The sequence below is a fragment of the Alligator mississippiensis genome, chromosome 1 (genome assembly GCF_030867095.1).
Source record: "Alligator mississippiensis isolate rAllMis1 chromosome 1, rAllMis1, whole genome shotgun sequence".
In the NCBI taxonomy this organism is placed as follows: Eukaryota; Metazoa; Chordata; order Crocodylia; family Alligatoridae; genus Alligator; species Alligator mississippiensis.
In genome coordinates, this window is record NC_081824.1 from 171857382 (window position 1) to 171876802 (window position 19421).

Sequence of the window (19421 nt, forward strand, 5' to 3'; positions counted from 1 at the left end):
CTTTTGCAGAACAGCCAGTGGTTGGAGTGTTTTTCCTGGAACTGGGAGTCCTGGGCTCCAGGCCTTCCTCAGTCTTAGGAAATTCCAAATCAAACCAACATCTCTTGCCTCCCAGGAGAGCAACCAGTCTGCCAGGCCATCTAATAGCCTGGGTGGTGGCACTATAGTTGAAGTGGTAGTTGGGTTCCAGTTGAAGCTGTCCCACTGGGAAGAGGGGGAAGCAAGAGTCTTGTGGTCAGAAGAACAAGCAGGAGGGAGTCTGACTCAATAACCTAAATAGCTGGAGCGTTCACCTGGAAGAGGCAGAGTCCTGGGTTCCAGTTTGTACTACCAGGGTGATTTCTGCTTCATTAACTAATGACTGTCTAATGTAAAATGCATTAACAGTCCTGGGAACAAGGACCAGAATTAAGCACACTCCTGTCTCAGGGGAGTGTCCTCATCAGTAGACTCTAGGCATGCTAGATGTGTAACTCCCTGTGTTCATTCTAGGAATCTAGGCACCCAACGTAGGCTTCCAAACTCTTTTTATCTGGATCACTCGCTTGTCACCAGGTGCCTAATTTTGCTTTGCAATACCTAAGGTGAGGTACTCCTTGTCTTTGCAGCCCCTTCTGCAATCACTGAAATGCACTTTCTGCTCAAACAGGAGTCACTCAGTTGCCGCCTGGTCTTTGTGATGATGCAGTATTGTGTGGCTGCAAACTACTACTGGCTGTTGGTGGAAGGCATGTACCTGTATACGCTCCTGGTTCTTTCGGTCTTTTCTGAGCAACGAATCTTTCGGCTTTTCCTCTGCATTGGCTGGGGTAAGTCAGTCTTTGTTTTTATTTATCCTCTTCTTGTTGCATGCATTTGCCTACACCAGGGGTCAGCAGCCCCTGGCACATGTGCCAGAGCATGGCAGTTGAAGGCATTTTGCTTAGCACATGTGCCTCAGGATGAACAGCATGGAAAAGGCCAGAGCTGCACTGCCACAACAAAAGATTGGGCCCCTTGCAGCTACCCTCGCATCTGCCTCTGGCACACCAACATCTTACAAGTCGAGGTTGGGGGTGTTGCTGACTCCTGTTCTACACCATCATTGCAATGACTTCCCTACCCTACTCCATGGAAACAAGACTCCACAAAGCATACTGAGATCCAAAACTCCTGTAACTTTTTTGATAGGTATAATAGTACTTTTCCCACTACACATTAGTTGCTTGACGTGAAGGACCTTTGCACTGTGACTAGAATGGGATGAAGCTCGTCAGTCAGGAATGGACCTTATGACAATAGCTCCTCAACATGTGAACAACATGTTAGCCACCTATGGCTGTGAATGAGTAATTACCTAGTACCAGTGCAGGAAGATAGGTACACACATGCTGACCACTTGAGCTACGTGGATATCACTGAAGCTGCTGAATGAAGCCAACAGTAGGTTAGCTCTACCAGTTGAATAGAAAACATAGAATGAGCAGTTATCTAGAACAATGAAGTGGTCAGTGACTTTGTTATGCATGTGCATGAGAAATGGGGCTGTGATGGACGGGATAAATTTCAGTCCTTTGAGCCAGAGCTACTTGTGTTGGAAATGCTGAACTCTGATGTTTTTTGTGCGTCTCTTTAGTAGGTTCTAACAATATTAGTGTTCAGGACACCCTTTTTTTCTTTTGATAGGGAAATCTTTCTTGTTCCATTCTCTCGTGTGTGAACTTTCTCTGTCTCTTTCCCCTCTTGTTTTCTTTCTAATTGTCAGCTGTCTGGAAAACTGAAAGTAAACTTAAGTGAACACAGAAAGTACTTTCACAAATACAAGTTGGAATTTTTAAATGGCTTTCACAGTGTTCTTCTTTTCTTTTCTGGGTTTGCGTCCATAAATATTCTTAACAAGCCACTTTTATCAGTGGAATTCATATAAATGATCCATTGCAAATTGTTCACCCAGTTCTACTGTACAGTGATATATGGAAGGTATAAGCATTCTGATATATTGATGCAAGCCAATAAATATAAATAAAAGATCCCTGCTGGAATGTGGTAGTCAAAGTTCCATTTCTTTCTTTCTTGTCACATATAGCCAGAGCACATGTATATACAATTATTAAAAACATTTCATAGCCCAAATTATATGAATAGGCATGCCCTTCCTGAAAATAATGTGTCCTAAGGTATCTGATTCATTAGTGGGGGAAAGCAGAATAGGGGAAAAAAATCAGCCATATCCTGGTAGAGTTTTAAAAAAAAATCCTTCTATAAAAATATACATTTTTATTTTTGCCTGAAACTTTTTTCTTATTGGAATTCTGACTCTCACAGGAACAAAAGATGAAAATGATGAGGAAAAAATTACATTTGATTTCTTCTCCCTAATCTTTAAAGTTTTGTTACTGTAGGTTATGTCATTTCTGGATGACTTTTTGAGATTTTGAAAACAGCTGCTTCTGCCAGACCTGGTGTGGAATGTCCAGTCTTCACCCAGACTTCCTAGGAAAGTTCTGCCAGTGCAATTCAGTCTTCATTTCCACAATTCCTTGCTCTTCTAACCCTAGCAACTTACCCAAAGCCCTGCTAATGCTTCCTCATCCTCAGAGGCAGCAGCCTGTTATTTCATTCCTAGAAATCCCTCAAAATATTCATCATCTATTGTAGGAACTGGACAGTAATTTTAATAGTAACTATTGGAACAAGAGAACAAGAATATGTCTCTGTACCTCTCTCTGCCTTGGTTGCTATGTTTTCTTTGTGCATGCAAGACCCCCATTCAGATGTCTCTGTTAAGAACACTCAGATGTATTGTGAACAGGCTTATGGACTCAGTGTATTACCTTAGTGAATTTCCTTCAAAGAGACAAGATGTTCCTGATCTAGGTGACAGAGTCCTGTTCTTTGAAACAGGTTATCAACTGTTAAAATATCTCCCTAGCAACAGAAAGGAATTAATGGTTTGAAAAAAAAATACAACTGACATGTTCAGGTGCTGCCCCATCCTGCCATCTACCAAACAATAGGGGATCATGGACAGGCAATGACTCCAACAATTATGGGCAGACAAATATCTTAAGGAGTTGACTAGTGCTCCTGCAGGTAGCTGTTATCTAACAGTAAATTAGCAGATGAATCTCACCTGCTAAATCTGAACCAAAAAACAGACTTCAAATTTTGCCAGAGCTTGTTAAACAATGCATTTGACATCTTGAGGCCATTTTCTCTGAGCTTGAGTTATCTTCAAGCAAATTGCAATCTTTATTAATTTGTTCATTACTCACTATTGCCCCATGAACACTTTTTACATCAGAATTCAGTGTCTCGGTTGCTCACAAACTGTTTGTATATATTTACTTGCTAATTATTTCTTCTTCTGTAATTCATAGATTCATAGATGCTAGGGTCAGAAGGGACCTCAGCAGATTTCATAGATTTCATAGACATTAGGCCTGGAAGGGACCTCGGAAGATCATTGAGGTCCCTTCCCCAGCCCCCTGCCCCAGGGGCAGGAAGTCAGCTGGGGTCACAGGATCCCAGCAAGATAAACATCCAACTGACTCTTAAAGGAGTCCAGAGTAGGTGTTTGCACCACCTCTCGGCTACCCCAAGAAGCGCCCTGGTGAACAGAGTGTTTCTGATCTCTTGCAGTGTCCCCCTAATGAATTTGTAGGCAGCAACAAGATCACCTCTCAGCCTTCTCTTGAGGAGGCTGAAGAGGTCCAGGTCCCTCAGTCTCTCCTCATAGGGCTTGTCCTGTAAGCCTCTAACCATACAAGTGGCCCTTCTCTGGACACTTTCGAGTCTATCAACATCCTTCTTGAAGTATGGCGCCCAAAACTGGACGCAGTACTCCAACTGCAGTCTGACCAATGCCGCATAGAGGGGAAGTATGACCTCCTTGGTTCTATTTGTCATGCATCTGCTGATGCATGATAAAGTGCTGTTAGCTTTGCTAATGATGTCATCACACTGATGAAATGGATCTGTGTGCTTGGTTACAGAAACCACATATTTTCTGTGGGCACTGATAGATGTGCAGCTCCCCGTCTAAATCATGGTATTTCACAGAAAGCACCATGGGTTAGACAAACACTCCTGACCCAGCAGATATTTGCTGTTGGGTTGGGAAAGTGGCGATCAAGCTCTATTTTGGAGCCAGTCCATCTGAGGAGCTGAGTGTCTGCAGCCTGTCTCCCCTAACTCCACCCCCCTCCTTCCAGCCCCAGTGCTGTCTGCTTGATGGGAGTGGGGAGAAGGGAGGGAAGGGAGCTTTCACTGGGGTTTGCCCAGCCTGTGCTGGAGTGGGGGTGAGAGGATTGGAATGTTTCTCTCCCCTGGCTCCCCAGGTGGGGGGTTTCCAACAGGGCTGTATGATACTGGGTCCCGATTTGGTTTGGAGGAGATTCGGCCCAATTCGGTGGCCAAATCTCCAAATCTGAATTGAATCAGAGGACCAGTTTAAAAGGTCTCCGAATTGATTTGAAGGTCTCTGAATCGATTCAGAAAAGATTCAGAGAACTTCGGCAATTTGGGCATTCCCTGCCGACTGCAGCAGGGAGGTGGACCTGGACTCCATGCTGGTAAGTACGGGGCGGGGAGGGGGGACTGGAGGAGGAGGGAGGGGATCATGGGAGGACCCCTGCCAGGCCCCATCCCCTGCCTGACCCCCGCCCACTCTCCCAGCTGCTCCCCCATGACCGCCCCACCTGTCCCAGCTCCTGGTTGTTTAAAAAAAAAGCCCCCACTCACCAAGTACTGCCAGGTGGGGGGGCAATCCCCACTGCCCCCCACTGCCCCATGCTGCATGGGGAGCTTTGCCATGAGCCCCCCCCAACCCCACCCACTCTCCCAGCCCCCCCATGGCTGCCACGCCCACCCCAACTCCTGGCCCTTTAAAAACAAAAACCCCAGAGTTACCCGCTGCAGCAGTGGTCTCAGGGCTTTGGGGGGGCTCATGGAAGAGTCTCCCATGTAGTGTGGGGCAGTGGTGGGCAGCGGGGATCACCCCCTGCCAGGCAGGAGCTGTTGACTACGGGGTTTGGGGTTTTTGGGGGTTTTTTTTAAGGGCCAGAAGCTGGGGTGGGTGGGGCAGCCATTGGGGGGCTGGAACAGCAGGCAGGTGTCAGGGGGCTTGTGGCAGAGCCCCCCACATGGCATGGGGCAATGGAGATTGCTCCCCTGCCGGGCTGCACCCCATGAGGGGGTGCTGCTTTTTTTTTTTAAGAGCCAGGAGCTGGGGCCGGGTGGGACAGTTATTGAGAGAAGGCGGGGCATGGGGCCTGTGCGATTCAGAGATTCAGCTGGTTCAGCAGCAGCCAAATCTCTTCAGATTCAGCTGGATCAATTCAGACAGTGATTCGAATCACCGAATATAATGACTGTCCCCTGAATCATCCAAATCCAAATCCAAAGTGAATACTAGCCGCTTCACACAGGCCTAGTTTCCAATCCACTTGACCCCTGTCCAGTACAGGCTTGGCAAACCCTAGCCCAAGCTCCCTCTCCTCCCTTCTCCCCACCTTTCATTATGCAGATAGCATTGGGGGCAGGGTTGGGCTATATCATCCTGGCCCCTATCAGACAGAAGTTAATGAAGGTTCTCCACTTTGGACTGCTTTCATTTGGACCCTCATGTAATGAAGGTTAATTTGTCACATGATCGGGCCTTTTTAAAGCGATCTGCAGCTGTGTTCTTCTGTCAGGGCACAGTTGTAGAGCACTTTCAAGGGGCAGATAGTGCAACAAATGTAACTTCTGTCTGAGCCCTCTGTTCCTTGATTGGAAAATACTGACTTTATAATCTCACGCGTGATTTCACTTGCGTTTGTGGTTGAGCTTTTTTCAAATATTCATGTGAACAAAACCTGGCTTATCTCCAGGTTCATGAACAACTGCTGAGTTCAGTTCACAAGCTTTGTTCACCTGAATATTTGTAGATATGCTTGTTTACAGAATTTACTCTGACAGCTCTTGTGCTTAGAAAATGTGCTGCATGAAGTCACAGAACAAATAACACGTAGTTAAAGGTGGCAGGCCAGATTAATTCCTCATGTAACAGGAGACAAGGGAATTTATGCCCCAGATAAATTTGACTTCCACATTAGGAACTGCTCCTCAGCTGTGCATATTGACCAGCAGATCTGCCCTGCTAAGGTTTTAGACAGAAATAGTAAATTATATTAACATTTGTCATAAGCTGCTGGGGAAAATCTGCTGTATCTTATTAAAAAAAACCCAAATGCTTTAAACAAAAAAGTCATTATTAATGTTTTCGGAGAACCCACAAAACTCATGCTCCTAGGTTGTCTTTTGAGAAACAGCAAACCAATGCACATTATTCTGAGAAGTGTCATGTCTTGAGTCTGAAATGTTCCAAAACCTTTCCAATTTCAAGGTGGGAATATGAAGAGGTAGTTGTTAAAACCAATATTACCACGTTCATTTCATTTCCATTCAAAACATGAAAGTGAAAATGCTGTCCCCGAAGCTAGGAAAAGGCACACACTGTAGGATATCTTTATTTCATGTCTCTAGGAAAGCTTAAACAACTGGGAATAAAAAGCAAAATCACAAGTTCTCAAGTAATTTTTCAAGTACCTTTTGAACTTTAATTTTTTAATATTATGTGGATGGATTATTATTGCAACTATTGTCAAAATGTACCCCATTAATGTGAATGTAGATAAAAGTTTATTTTTATTTTGTCATAGGACAAAAGTAGTTATGCAAACATTCACTTTTTAAGAATGTATTGTTTACAAAATAACTAGTATACTGAGAGTGTTGTAGAGCCTTCTTGAGAGAGAGAAATAAATTAATCCACTGTTACAAAGTGGGCGCATTTACATAAGGTGCCTTAACACACACCGGCCTGTTCTGCTGCGCATTAATGTGTCATGGCACAAACCATGTTAATGTGTAGTAGAATTAGTCTACCGTGTGTTAAGCATCACAAAAAAAACTGTTTGCCTTTGCTGCTGTGTATTAGCTCAGGCTAATGCACCTTTATGTAGTATCTCATATTAGAGCAGTTATCAGAACTTCCCTTGCTGCAACTTGAAACCATTGCTCCTTGTTTTGTCATCTGCCACCACTGAGAACAGTCCAGCTCCATCCTCTTTGGAACCCGCTTCAGGTAGTTGAAGGTTGCTATTAAATCCTCCCTCAGTCTTTTCTTCTCCAGACTAAATAAGCACAGTTCCCTCAGCCTCTCCTCAGAAGTCATGTCCCCCAGCCCCCTCACCATTTTTGTTGCCCTCTGCTGGACTCTCTCCAATTTGTCCACGTTCTTTCTGGGGGGAGGGGGGTGCAAAACTGAACAGGACACAGTACTCCAGATATGGCCTCACCAGTGCTAAATAGAGGGGAACAATCACTTCCTTAGACCTACTGGTAACACTCCTACCAATGCAGGTACTGTTATCCTTCTTGGCAACAAGGGCACACTGCTGGCTCATATTCAGCTTATTGTCCACTGTAACCCCCAGGTCCTTTTCTGCAGAGCTGCTGCTTAGCCAGTCAGTCCACAGCTAGTTCTGGTTCATGGGATTGTTCCATCCTAAGTGCCCAACTTTGTACTTGTCCTTGTTGAAGTTCATGAGATTTCTTTTGGCCCAATCTTCCAATTTGTCTAGGTCTCTCTGAATCCTAGCGCTACCCTCCAATGTACTCATTACTCCACCCAGCTTGGTGTCATCTGCAGACTTGCTGAAGGTGCACTCAATGCCACCTTCCAGGTCATTGATGAAGATATTGAGCAAAACTGACCCTAGGACCAACCCCTGGGGCACTCCACTTGATATCGGCTGCCAACTAGACATTGAGCTATGAATTATTATCCTCTAAGCCTGATGCTCCAGCCACTTTTCTGTCGGCCTTATAGTTCATTCATTCAGCTTGTACTTCCTTAGCTTACCTGCGAGAATGTTGTGGGAGACTGTGTCAAAAGCCTTGCTACAACCAAGGTACACCACATCCACTGGTCTCCCCATGTCCACGGGGCCAGTTATCTCATCATAGAAAACAATCAGGTTGTCCTTGGTGAATCCATGCCGACTGTTCCTAATCATCATCTCCTCCAAGTGCTTAGAAATGGATTCCTTGAGGAACTGCTCCATGATTTTTCCATGAACTGAAGCGAGGCTGACTGGTTTATAGTTCCCTGGATCCTCCTTTTCCCTTTTGTTAAATATGGGTACTATGTTTGAATTTTTCTAATCATCTGGGACATCTGATAATCATGACTTTTCAGAGATGATGGCCTCTGGCTCTGCAATCACATCAGCCAACTCCCTGAGTAGCAAAGGTGCATCAATAAATGTGTAGATACTCCCAATGTGAGTCATAGACCCGAATATCACTGTGATTTCCATGGGATTCCTGAAACATCCCTTCCCTGCTATTGTTGTCAGGAATCTTCATTTCCATTATGGCCAAATCCTTGTAGAAAATACCAGAGAGGGGGATTCACAGAGAGGATAGCAAGGATAGCACTATATTTCTGCCCCCCTACCCTTTTTTTTTTTGCTGAATATAGAAAACTTATTGTCTCTGTCTTTTAAAAAAAAGGGGAAAAAAGTAACAAATGGGTTTTCAAACATGTACATCTGTAATGTACTGTGCATAGTGTGTACCACAAGGCACATGTCTCTCCTTGTTGATCAGCAAAAATAATATTGTAAGCTATATTCCTAGCTGCTGAACAAAAAAAAAAAAATCATACTGTAGAGGAGGAGCAGCAGATGAACTCCCTTGGGTGACAGTGGGCAAATGGCAAGGCAGGTAGATGAGTTGTTCTGTTCAGTCAGGTGGTTGGGGTACATGTAGCTAAGCAGATTATTGATGCAGAAGCATCCAAGATCATTTGCAACAAAGACAATATCATTCTATTTATTTCTGGTAGCATGCACAATGAATTAGTACTTACACAAGCATAAAAGAACTCATAGTCTTTGCCCAAATATTTCATTCTCTAAAAAGTAAGGAACAGATGCAGAAGATGCGGAGGAAAGAGAACATCACAAGTAAGGTGGTTGAGGTAGTATTTTGGGATAGTTAGTTCTTTGTTTTCTTGCTTCACAAGATGCATATATTATCCACAGCAATAATATTCAAGATAGCAACATGACATTCACCGAATCCGAGTCTGAACAAAAAGGCACTGAACCCAATATTGACCTCTAGCAACTGCGTCACTGCTGTCTAAAACAGTCTCTTGAGAACAGCAGATTGTATTGCAACCCATCCATACACCCACCAGCAGATACTAGAGAAAGGGAACTCACTACATTCAGGAAGAGTGAGGGGGAGTGATAAAGCACGAGAACCATTACACCATTATACAGTGAGCAACAGGCAACGTCCATGTGGAGACAATGACATGAGAAGGCAATTATGAGCACTAAAGACTAGCAGGAAAATATTACTAACAGCTAGACAGATTTTCTGAGTTCCCACAACAATATTACACTTAGCTGTGCTCACAGCAGGATAGTTACCATTCAGAAAACTCCCTGACAGTCCAATTTTGTTTCAAGAAAGAAAGAGATGAGGGAATGAAGCTATCGAATACAGAAAACAAGGCTAGAAAGTCATCATTTACAGTAGGATTGCAAGGAAGATCTGATTGGCAAAGATGCAGACAGGAGCCCTCCTTTCAAAGTTTTGTATAAAAACGGCATAGGTATTAGATGTATTCATTTCATTAGTTGCTTCCCATTGTCTTGCTTTTTTTCAAATTAATATGTTTGTTTGAGATAAAGATATTGAGATACTGGTTCTGCATCAGACTCAGCTTGATGGAAAATGCATCAATCAGGGGTGTCAGCCAGATGTTTGGATTTAGTTTACTCAGAATAGGCAGTGGGGGGGGCAGAGAGGGGGTAAGGAGGAGGGAGAGGAAAAAGATATGAGAGGGTGAGGAGGAAAAAATGAAGAAGTGCAGGAAGAGAAGACTTTCCTTTGTCTGATTTCCCATCTTCTGACTTCCACTCCTTCATCCTTTCTTTAAACTACATCTTTACATCTTGTGTCATCTTCTCTTTTCCCACTGCTTTCCTTGTCTTATCTCTCCTCTATCCCTCCTTCATCTGTTACTTGCTTTTATTCTCTTACTTCAGTTCCTCTCTTCACATTCTCATGAGAAGTTGTACCCAATATGATGCTAATTCAGGCAGTTCTGGAGATCCTCCTGTCAAAAAATAATGTTGCCCTTTCTTCTGATCCCTAACTTTCTGTTAGGTGTCAAAAGATATCCTGTACTTTACTGCTCAGCTTTCCAGGATAGGAAAACTAATCATTTAAAGTGTAATTATACGTACAATGTACACCAGTCCTGAAATGAGATGGTCATGCAGCATGCAAACTAATTTCATAATCCAGGAATCCCAGCAATGCCCAGTTTGTTTTGTTTGTTCCTCACATGCCTCAAGTATTTACTCTAGTCAGAGATTAAGGCATACCTCCCTCTTTCCTGAAATTGCCTGTATTAAAAATCTTTGCATGACCCAAAACTAACAGTTCAGCTGGTCTTATGAGCTTGTCTGCAAAAATTAAAAAAGATGAGAAAGATGATGCGGTGATTATCTGTAACAGTGCCACCTCTTACATCTGTAATAAATGTTACACTGTGTGGTTCTAGGAGAGTCCTGGGCTACTTTTAGCTTACTGCCAAAAGACCAGCTCCATCAAATAAGGAAGTCACTTTTCCACCCTGTTCTGAATCTTAACTTCCATTTACCACATACACTTCTTTGCAGTGAAGAGACTCCTGTCTGCCAGGTCATTCTTTTCTGTATCATCCCTAAGTCCAGCATCACAGTCAAATCTCAGCACTTATTCTACTTATTCATTGCAGAAAGCAGAACAAGCTGCCCCACGAAGTTCATAACAGATTTCCAAATATGATTTCTTGTCTGCTGACATGCCTTCCAGTTCTCTAGTCCTGCTCTGAACGGTTCATTCCCAGACTGGTTGCAGTGTTCACTGACTTCCTCACAGGGATAGTCAATATAAATAAGAATGACATTTGTTCTTCAGAGTGATGGAGCATCTGCTGGGGTGGAGAGTGGAAACAAGAGCTCCAGATGTATGTTTGTTCCGTGGGATATTTATCTGTTGATCTGACATCTCCTTTACCAGCTACAATATTGTGCCTTCGTAGCCCATTGTTCTGAAGACCCATCGTTTGGAAGTTGAACTTTATTCCTTAAGTTATCAGCAGGTTTATTTCCTAGCATGCTTGAAATATCTTGTCTCCTCAATATAGTTGGAGATATTTTAAGTCCATTTATAATCTTGCAAGGGACAATGTGGCACAGATCTTCACAGGCAGCTGATGGCAATTTCTGACTGTCACACAGAGCCAATGAAGCTAGCTCTTGTTCTTTCAAAATTTGGAGGCTTTTCCATCACAGGTTAGTACAGAAACTGAATTGCTTAGCACTATCTAGAGATCTGAGGGGCAGAGTAAGGCCAAGAAGAGCCAGTCATTCAAGTTTCAGAGATTAGCTCTTTGGGAAGTCAGTTGATGTGCATTGAAGAAGGTGTTTGCAGACTGGTTTATCTTAGTGATACCCTTTGAAATGAGGCAGTGAGGGGAGCTACAGGTCAGGGCTGAGATGTGAGAGGGAAGCCCAGGATAGAGAAGCACCACTAAAGCTGAGCCTGGGGAGCACAGGGCCATCCCCATCATTGGTTGAGTGAGGCTTGGAGACCCTGGACTGGAATAACAGGAGGTCAGAGCTGATATCCAAGTGCATTCAAGGGAACTGTAAATATGGAACTTTTTCAGGCTACTCAAGTCAGCATTGTTAAACGCTCACTTTCATGAGCACTAAACTCATGGGAGCATTTGATATTAACAGAACCACAAAACCGCATTACAAACTTGTATAAAGAACAGTATAATAAAAACACATTACAGGGAACAAGCTATGATAGTCTATACAAATGTTTCAGTGACTTTCCTCAAAGTCATCGTCCATTAGGTTTTGCTTAGAAGGAGGAAAGGACTAGGGCTACATAAAGGCGTTATATTTCTGCCAAAGCAAAAATGGCAGTCCTGGGAGAAAAATAACCCATCTCTGACCCAGTGGACTTCCCTCCTGGGAGAGTTTATTTTAAGAAAATGAATGCCTGTACACTTCCCCATGGCCTGACTCCTACCAGGGACCAGGAGGAGTTGAGCAGTACAGAAATGCTCCTCCCCAGACCAGAGTCAGCTGCGTCTTGTTTTTTCCCAGTACCGGAAGGAGTTGAACAGTGGAGAAAGGCTCCTGGGGTGATCCTGATATGGAGAAGACAAAGGGGGCAGCTGCTCCCACCCCATAGACTGGAGGGAAGAGGAGGAGCAGCTGCCTGCCCCACCTGACTCTCACACTAGAGTCCCCAGATTGAGGAGTGGGAAGAGGCTGGGCTTTGAAGTGGGCTGTGGGTTTCATAGATTTCATAGATTTCATAGACATTAGGGCTGGAAGGGACCTTGGAAGATCATTGAGTCCAGTCCCCCGCCTAAAGGGCAGGAAGTCAGCTGGGGTCATAGGATTCCAGCAAGATAAGCATCCAGTTTTTTCTTGAAGGTGTTCAATGTAGGTGCTTGAACCACCTCCGATGGCAGGCTATTCCGGACCTTGGGGGCTCGGACAGTAAAGAAAGTCTTCCTTATGTCCAGCCTGAATCGGTTTTGCAGTAATTTATAACCATTTCACCTCGTCATCCCTTGGGGCGCTCTGGTGAACAAACGTTCCCCCAACTACTGGTGGTAACCCCTGATAAAGTTATAGGTGGCTGTTAGATTACTCCTGAGCCTGCGCTTTCATCGTCAGATTTGTTTTCCTGACCTCTGATCATGTGTGTGGCTCTTCTCTGGACTCTCTCAAGCTTCTCCATGTCCTTCTTGAATTGTGGGGCCCAAAACTGAATGCAGTACTCCAGCTGCGGCCTCACCAAGGCCAACTACAAGGGAAGAATGACATCCTGGGATTTACATCCATATGCAAGCCAGCATTTTGGTCACTTTACTAGCCACAGCATCGCATTGAAGGCTTATGTTCATCTTGTGGTCAATGATGACCCCCAAGTCTCTTTCTTCCATAATACTAGCCAGCTTAGCACTGCTGAGCCTATAAGGATGCTGCAGGTTTTTCCTCCCAAGGTGGAGAACCTTGCGTTTTTCAGTGTTGAACACCGTCAGGATCTTGTCTGCCCATTTACTGAGCCTGTCCAAGTCAGGCTGGATAGCCCTCCTGTCTTTAGGTGTGGATGCTTTGCCCCAAAGTTTGGTATCATTGGCGAACTTGGCCAGTCCACTTCTGACTCCAATGTCCACATCATTAATGAAGATGTTGAACAATATGGGTCCAAGGACAGAGCCTTGGGGGACCCCACTGGTCACAGGGCACCATGACGAATGACTTCCATCAACCACCACCCTCTGGGTCTGTCCATGGAGCCAATTTCCCAGCCAGTGGATTGTGTTGGACCCAAGGCCACAATTGGCCAGTTTCACCAAGAGGTGATCGTGGGATACCAGATTGAAGGCTTTTTTGAAGTCAAGATATATGACAACAATCTCTTCTCCCTTGTCCAGGTGATAGGTCACCTGGTTGTAAATGAGAAAATGAGGAAATGAGATTGGTCAAGCAAGACCTACCCGCAACAAACCCGTGCTGGCTATCCCTTGGGATGTTGGCGTTGGCCAGTCCATTAAGGATGGCCTCTTTAATAAACTTTTCCAAGATCTTCCCGGGATAGAAGTCGGGCTGATAGGCCTGTAGGTTGCTGGATCCACTTTCCTCCCTTTCTTGAAGATAGGCAGCACATTGGCCTTCTTCCAGTCTTCGGGCACTACACCAGAGCGCCAGGAGTTCCCGGAGATCCGTGCCAGAGGCTGGGCTATGATGCTTGCCAGCTCCTTGAGTACCCTGGGGTATAGATTGTCAGGGTCAGCTGACTTGAAGGTATCCAGCCTCTCCAGGTGTTCCTTTACGAGGTCAGCATTGATGGAGGGCAGGGGATTTCCCTCACCCAGACCTCCCTGTCCCATAGTGGGCATGGGTGTCCCATGGGACTGATGAAAAACCGATGCAAAGTACCCATTTAATAGGTTGACTTTTTCCTGGGCGTCAGTTATCAGTTGTCCCATCTGGTTCAGCAGGGGTCCAATGTCCTTGCTTTTCCTCCGGCTCCCCACATATCTGAAAAAGGACTTTTTATTGTCCTTGATGCTCAAAGCTAGTTGGAGTTCAATTGCAGCCTTGGCTTTCCTCGTTTGCTCCCTGCAGGACCAGACCAGTGCAGAATATTCCTCCTTGGAAGTGAATCCCATCCTCCATCCTTTGTAGGCCTTTCTTTTTAGCCTCAGGAGGTCTGCTAGATCCCTGGAGAGCCAGGGGGGCTGCTGTGCCCTCTTGCTGCCTTTCCTCCGAGATGGAATAGAATTAGCTTGTGCATTGAGGATCGGCTCCCTTGATGAGCAACCACTCTTCCTGAACTCCCCTCCCCCTGGGGTCATGGTCCCTTAGGGCCTCACTGACAAGCCTCCTGAGCTTGTCAAAGTCGGCTTTCCTGAAAGGACTCCAGTGTTGCTGACTGACTTGCCAGCTTTGCAGCAGATGGTGAAGGTGATCAGCTCGTGGTTGAAGTGGTTTGAAGTGCAGGTGTTGGCTTTGGAGTGCTACACTGGCGGAAAGTTACTCTGCCATGTGGAACTTCAAAGCTGGCACCACAGCCCTGCACTTGAGGCTGCAGATGCACAGCTCTAAAAGTGCTATGTGGGGGGAAGCTCCCTTGCATGGCACCTTCCAAGCCTACACCTGCAACTCTCCAGGGTCCCTGTGAGGCAGCGCGGGGAGCTTTGAACCACTACTTCAGGCCCTTGTGACAAGAAAAGTGGAGCAGCCTGCTCCCCATGCCTTCCCCAGACTGATGATTAATCTGGGGAAGGTGCAGAGAGCAGGGAAGAGGGGGCAGCTGCAGGTTGAACACCTGTACAACCCCCTTTCCTGGAATGATTTCTAGCAGGAGAAATTTCTCAAAATTTTCTCCTGTCAGAAATGAATGCCTGTTCAAAACCCATGTGTTGTGTTGTTGTTTTTTCTTATGTTAGATAGCTGTAGCATGGCAACCAGCCAACATAAAAGCCCTCATACTTGTCCTTTAGTCAAGTGGATGGCTTTTAGAAGATGTATATGTACCATTTTCTCTCTGTCCATTCTCCCTCTTGGTTTCCATGCTCTGGCTATCACATTGACAGCTTCTGAAATGATGAGGTGTATGCATAGAGATCTGTAGTAACCTATGGCTGGAAGCTTGAGAAATATCCTGAGGCGGCAAATTTTGGCTGAAATGGAAGCAACAACCCAGTTATTATATGAATATTTTTTACAGATATACAGAAGCCTGTATAATGGGGCAATCCTCCACGTACGCATGAAGGTACCTTTTTGTACCCAGCCATTCCAACATAGTTTACAGTGGCTGCATCTACATGTGCATTAGATCTGGGAGCAATTTACTCACAAGTAAACGCGCCCAGGCAGGTGTCCACACATGTAGGAAAGTGGAAGCAGATTTGCTGCTAATGGCAGCAAACTGCTCCTGCTTCCTGGGGCCTTGCAGTGGACCTCTGCTACCACCAGAGCAAACTCTAAGCTCCTCCTGTGAGCAAGACCAGGAGCTGTCAGGGAGCACCAGGCCAGGAGACAGCTGTCTCCAGGCTGGGACTGGGATATAGCACCCTGCCCCCAGGGGAGTTGCCTGCTGCTGGGGTGGGGACAATGGCCCTTGCCCCAGCAGCAGGGAGCTCCTGGCCTCAGCTCCCTGGTCAGGGGCAGGGGACTTGGAAAGAGCTGCAAGGGCAGGACAGGTCATAGCCCTCTGCCCCAATCCGCTGGTGGGACAGCTAGCAGGTAGCTCATTGCTAGCTGCCCCAGTGGCAGATTGGGGCAGGGGGCTGGAACCTGTCCCACCCCTGCAGCTCTTTCCAGGCCCTGCACCTTGATCACCTGGTCGGGGCATGGGGCCGGGACCTGTCCTTGACCAGGACAGTTCCCAGTCCCAACTCCGTGATTACAGGGTGGCGGCTGGAGAGCCTGTTCCCAGCCCAGCTCTGTGTTTGCTTGGAGCTCCCTGCTGCTGGGGCAGGGGGACATAGTCCCTGCTTGGGCTTCAGTGGCAGAACCCATCCTGGCAGCAGGCAGCTCCTGGGGGCAGGGAGCAATATCCTGCCCCCTGGTGACCAGCTGACTGGGAGCAGATTTGTTCCTTGTCAAGTGTCTACATGAGCACTACTGTGCAGTAACTAGTCACAAGTAAATTTGCTACTTACTTTTGCAGGTACCAAATTTACTCGTGATTAGTGAGATTTACTGTGCAGTAAGTGTGTGCACGTGTAGACCACTATGCACCCACTATGATCTGGAAATTTTAAGTCTAGGTGGAGTGAGATGTTTGGTGCAGTATTTTAACCAAGATCTCTGTTGTCGCCAAAGAGAAGGTGGCAGAATATAGGATTTGTCCATTATTTTGATCTTTGCTTCTAAGAGTTCTGTACCTAAATCTCCCCCAGTTCTTAATGTATATAGCTTTGGATATTTTTTTGCTGCAGGGCTCAACTGAGATGCAAACTCTAGCTAAAGTAACCTTAGCTGAGGCAAAATCTGTTTCAATCTCAGTTGGAGATCTAGTCAAATAGTTTTTCCTGGTGGATTGTGTTGAAAACCTTCTTAGCTGCGTATAATGAAATTTGTTACACTTATTATCTAATATTACATTCATTGAGTCAAAATAAGTCATTTTGGTACAAAATAATTTTGCCACGTGCCTTTTATTTTTCTTTGTTATAATTGTCTTAGTAGGCTGACTTATTTTTATAAGCTTTTGATTTTTTCATGCAGTTTCAGGTGTCAGATGTGATTTTATGCAACCTCATCATTTTGACACAGATGAACAAGGCATTCCCTTTCAAGGGGTGATTTTCCAGTACTGGCATTATCCAGGTTTATATAATCTAGGGCCACAGAATTAGGCAGGGTATTGCAAGTTCATTACTTTGCATATCACTTCATCGAGTAATTTGTGAATGGAAGCATGTGAGAAAAAAGGCAACTGAAGAACAGACCCCAAATTAGGAGATCTGCAGTTGGAGAACAAGTTTTTGGACTCAGCACCACCATTGTTAATGAAAATTGTATTTATTGATATTTTTATCACAGAAATGTGCCCTGTGTTAACATGTAGTCAAACCTGGACTTCACTTTGGCTTCATTTCTAATTTGTCTAATTTAGACAAAGCCACATATACACTCTGGGATACATAATGGGTTGGTTTGAGAAGGAAAACGTTCTCGGTGGCTACGCTCTTCTGAGTTGTGTGATGTTAGGAGTTCCCTCTCATCCATAGTATATTTACAGGAAAATTACTCTCAGCTACATTTTACGTTAATTGCTGGAGTATCTAGCAATTCAGGTACATTAAGTCAATTAGCCATCAAGATCGGGATCTCAAATTCTAATTTATACAAAGCAATTCTGATTCTTGAAAACTGAAATGATTTACGGGATACTGTGCTGTAAATTGCAGAAGAGACGTCAACTTCATATCACACAGAGCCCATCACACAAATAGGATTTCTATGGATTTAATAATGTACTGGTGAGACCTCCTGCCTAGATCCCCAGCCAGGACTTTGGAACAATAAATGTGATTCCATCCACAGAATCCTACCTGAAGATCTGTTTTCTGAGCCTAGTGCCTTGTTAAACAGGACTAGTGTGGTTCATGTAACTCATTGCTGCTGTGGAAACAAGGCACCAGCCCCTGCATAGAACTGGGGGAAGGTAGAGGGAGATAAGTAAGTCACCAGACTACCTTTTCTTCATTATATATTTTCTAATCAAAATACTGATGTTGTTCAGTAATGACAGCCTTTGTCTATTTTGGCCCTTTTAAAATATATCACTCTCTAATAAATGAATCTCACTTAATCCAAATGTCAAGTAATACAATTAAATATGGAGAGATTTCTGATGTACCCAGGCTATGGAGATCTCCACAAATCACAGTGGTTATCACTCTCCACATCTGTTCCTTTTACTGAAATACAGCTTGTTCTCTCAGAGTGTTCGTGTCTCATCTTGTAAATCTCATATTAAGGTGTCTTAATTCCCTGCAAAGTCAAGAAGGGAAAAATTCAAAGTCTAATTAAATAGTTTTGGTGAATCAAAAGCTCATTTGGGTTTGGAAATTATCTGCGTGGGTTGTCCTAATCTATTTCCCATGTATCATAGTGGCATTGATTTGAATTTTCTCGGCACTGGATACCTCGAGTGACAGTTATTCAGCAGCCTGCCTTGGGTTGCTCTCCGTTCTCACTATTACTTTAGTTATACAATTTCCTGATTATTTTTTTTTCTTGTTGCTATCAACACCTGTTGCTGATTCTCATTCTTCTCATATTGACTTGTAAGGATAATCTTTAGTCTCTGGCTAGGTTTCCTGGTGGGCTGGGCAAGAATAGACCACAACACAACAGAAAGTTGTTACATCACAATTCATGTGGCAGCAGTTGCTCTGAGATTTTTCAGGCCACATCAGCTCACATCATTTTTATTGTTTCTCTTTGCAGTCCAGTAGATGTGCTCTACCTTGACTTATCTGCCACATGTTTCCTGCCACTTCTTTCTTTGCTTCCTCTGCTTACCCAGGACTAGACTCATTTGCTCTTGCACATGATTTGCTAACATGGTTTGCGAACAAGGGCCTTCTCCTTTGCAGCTCCTGCTGTCAAGAATATTATTCTAGTATCTTCTCAATGCTACATGCAGTGAGGTTGTACTGAGAAAATGCTACTGCTGAGAGAGGTGCCTGGCATTTGTGTTGCCCATGGATATGCTGTCAACATTTTCCACAGTAATTTTTAAAGTCCTGATACATCCCTTACAAAACCTAAATGATTCCTGGCCAGTCTACCAGGTATTAATATAAATATGGCACCTGAGAAGTAGGGGGGAGGCAGACTTGCAGAGAAGTAATGAAAATGTGACACCTGGCTCATCCTTTGAAAAAAACTTAATCTCTCTAGCAATTCTTTCCCCATCCAAAATAAAGAAGCATCCCTTCCTAACCCCCTTTACATTATCTCCTGATGTTCCCAGAATTGTATGGGACAGTTGAGAGAGGGAAAGCATGTGTATGTATGTGCATGCACGTGTGAGTTTAATGCAAGTGAAAGATGCTGGACCTGATGGCCTCTGAGACTAAAAATAAGTGACAACAATGTAGGTTTTTCCAGCATTGCACTCATCTTTCTCTCTCTGCCTGAACTCTGACTTAGAGTGACCACATACAAGCTAGAAGGGAATTCAGTATCCCTAGTTGATTTAATCCTTGGCCTCTCCTACTAGAGGATCCAATTAAGTGTTAATGGCTATGATATTTTTTTTGTCAT

General features: G+C 44.6%; 1 protein-coding gene across 1 annotated transcript in view; it reads left to right on the forward strand.

Annotated features, from left to right (window-relative positions):
* Positions 1-19421, forward strand: part of GLP1R (glucagon like peptide 1 receptor) — a 151259-nt gene that overhangs the window by 106210 nt on the left and 25628 nt on the right. Inside the window, exon 7 of the mRNA XM_019483057.2 lies at positions 650-809. Coding sequence (XP_019338602.1) covers positions 650-809 — 160 coding nt within the window. The remainder of the gene's footprint in view (positions 1-649; positions 810-19421) is intronic.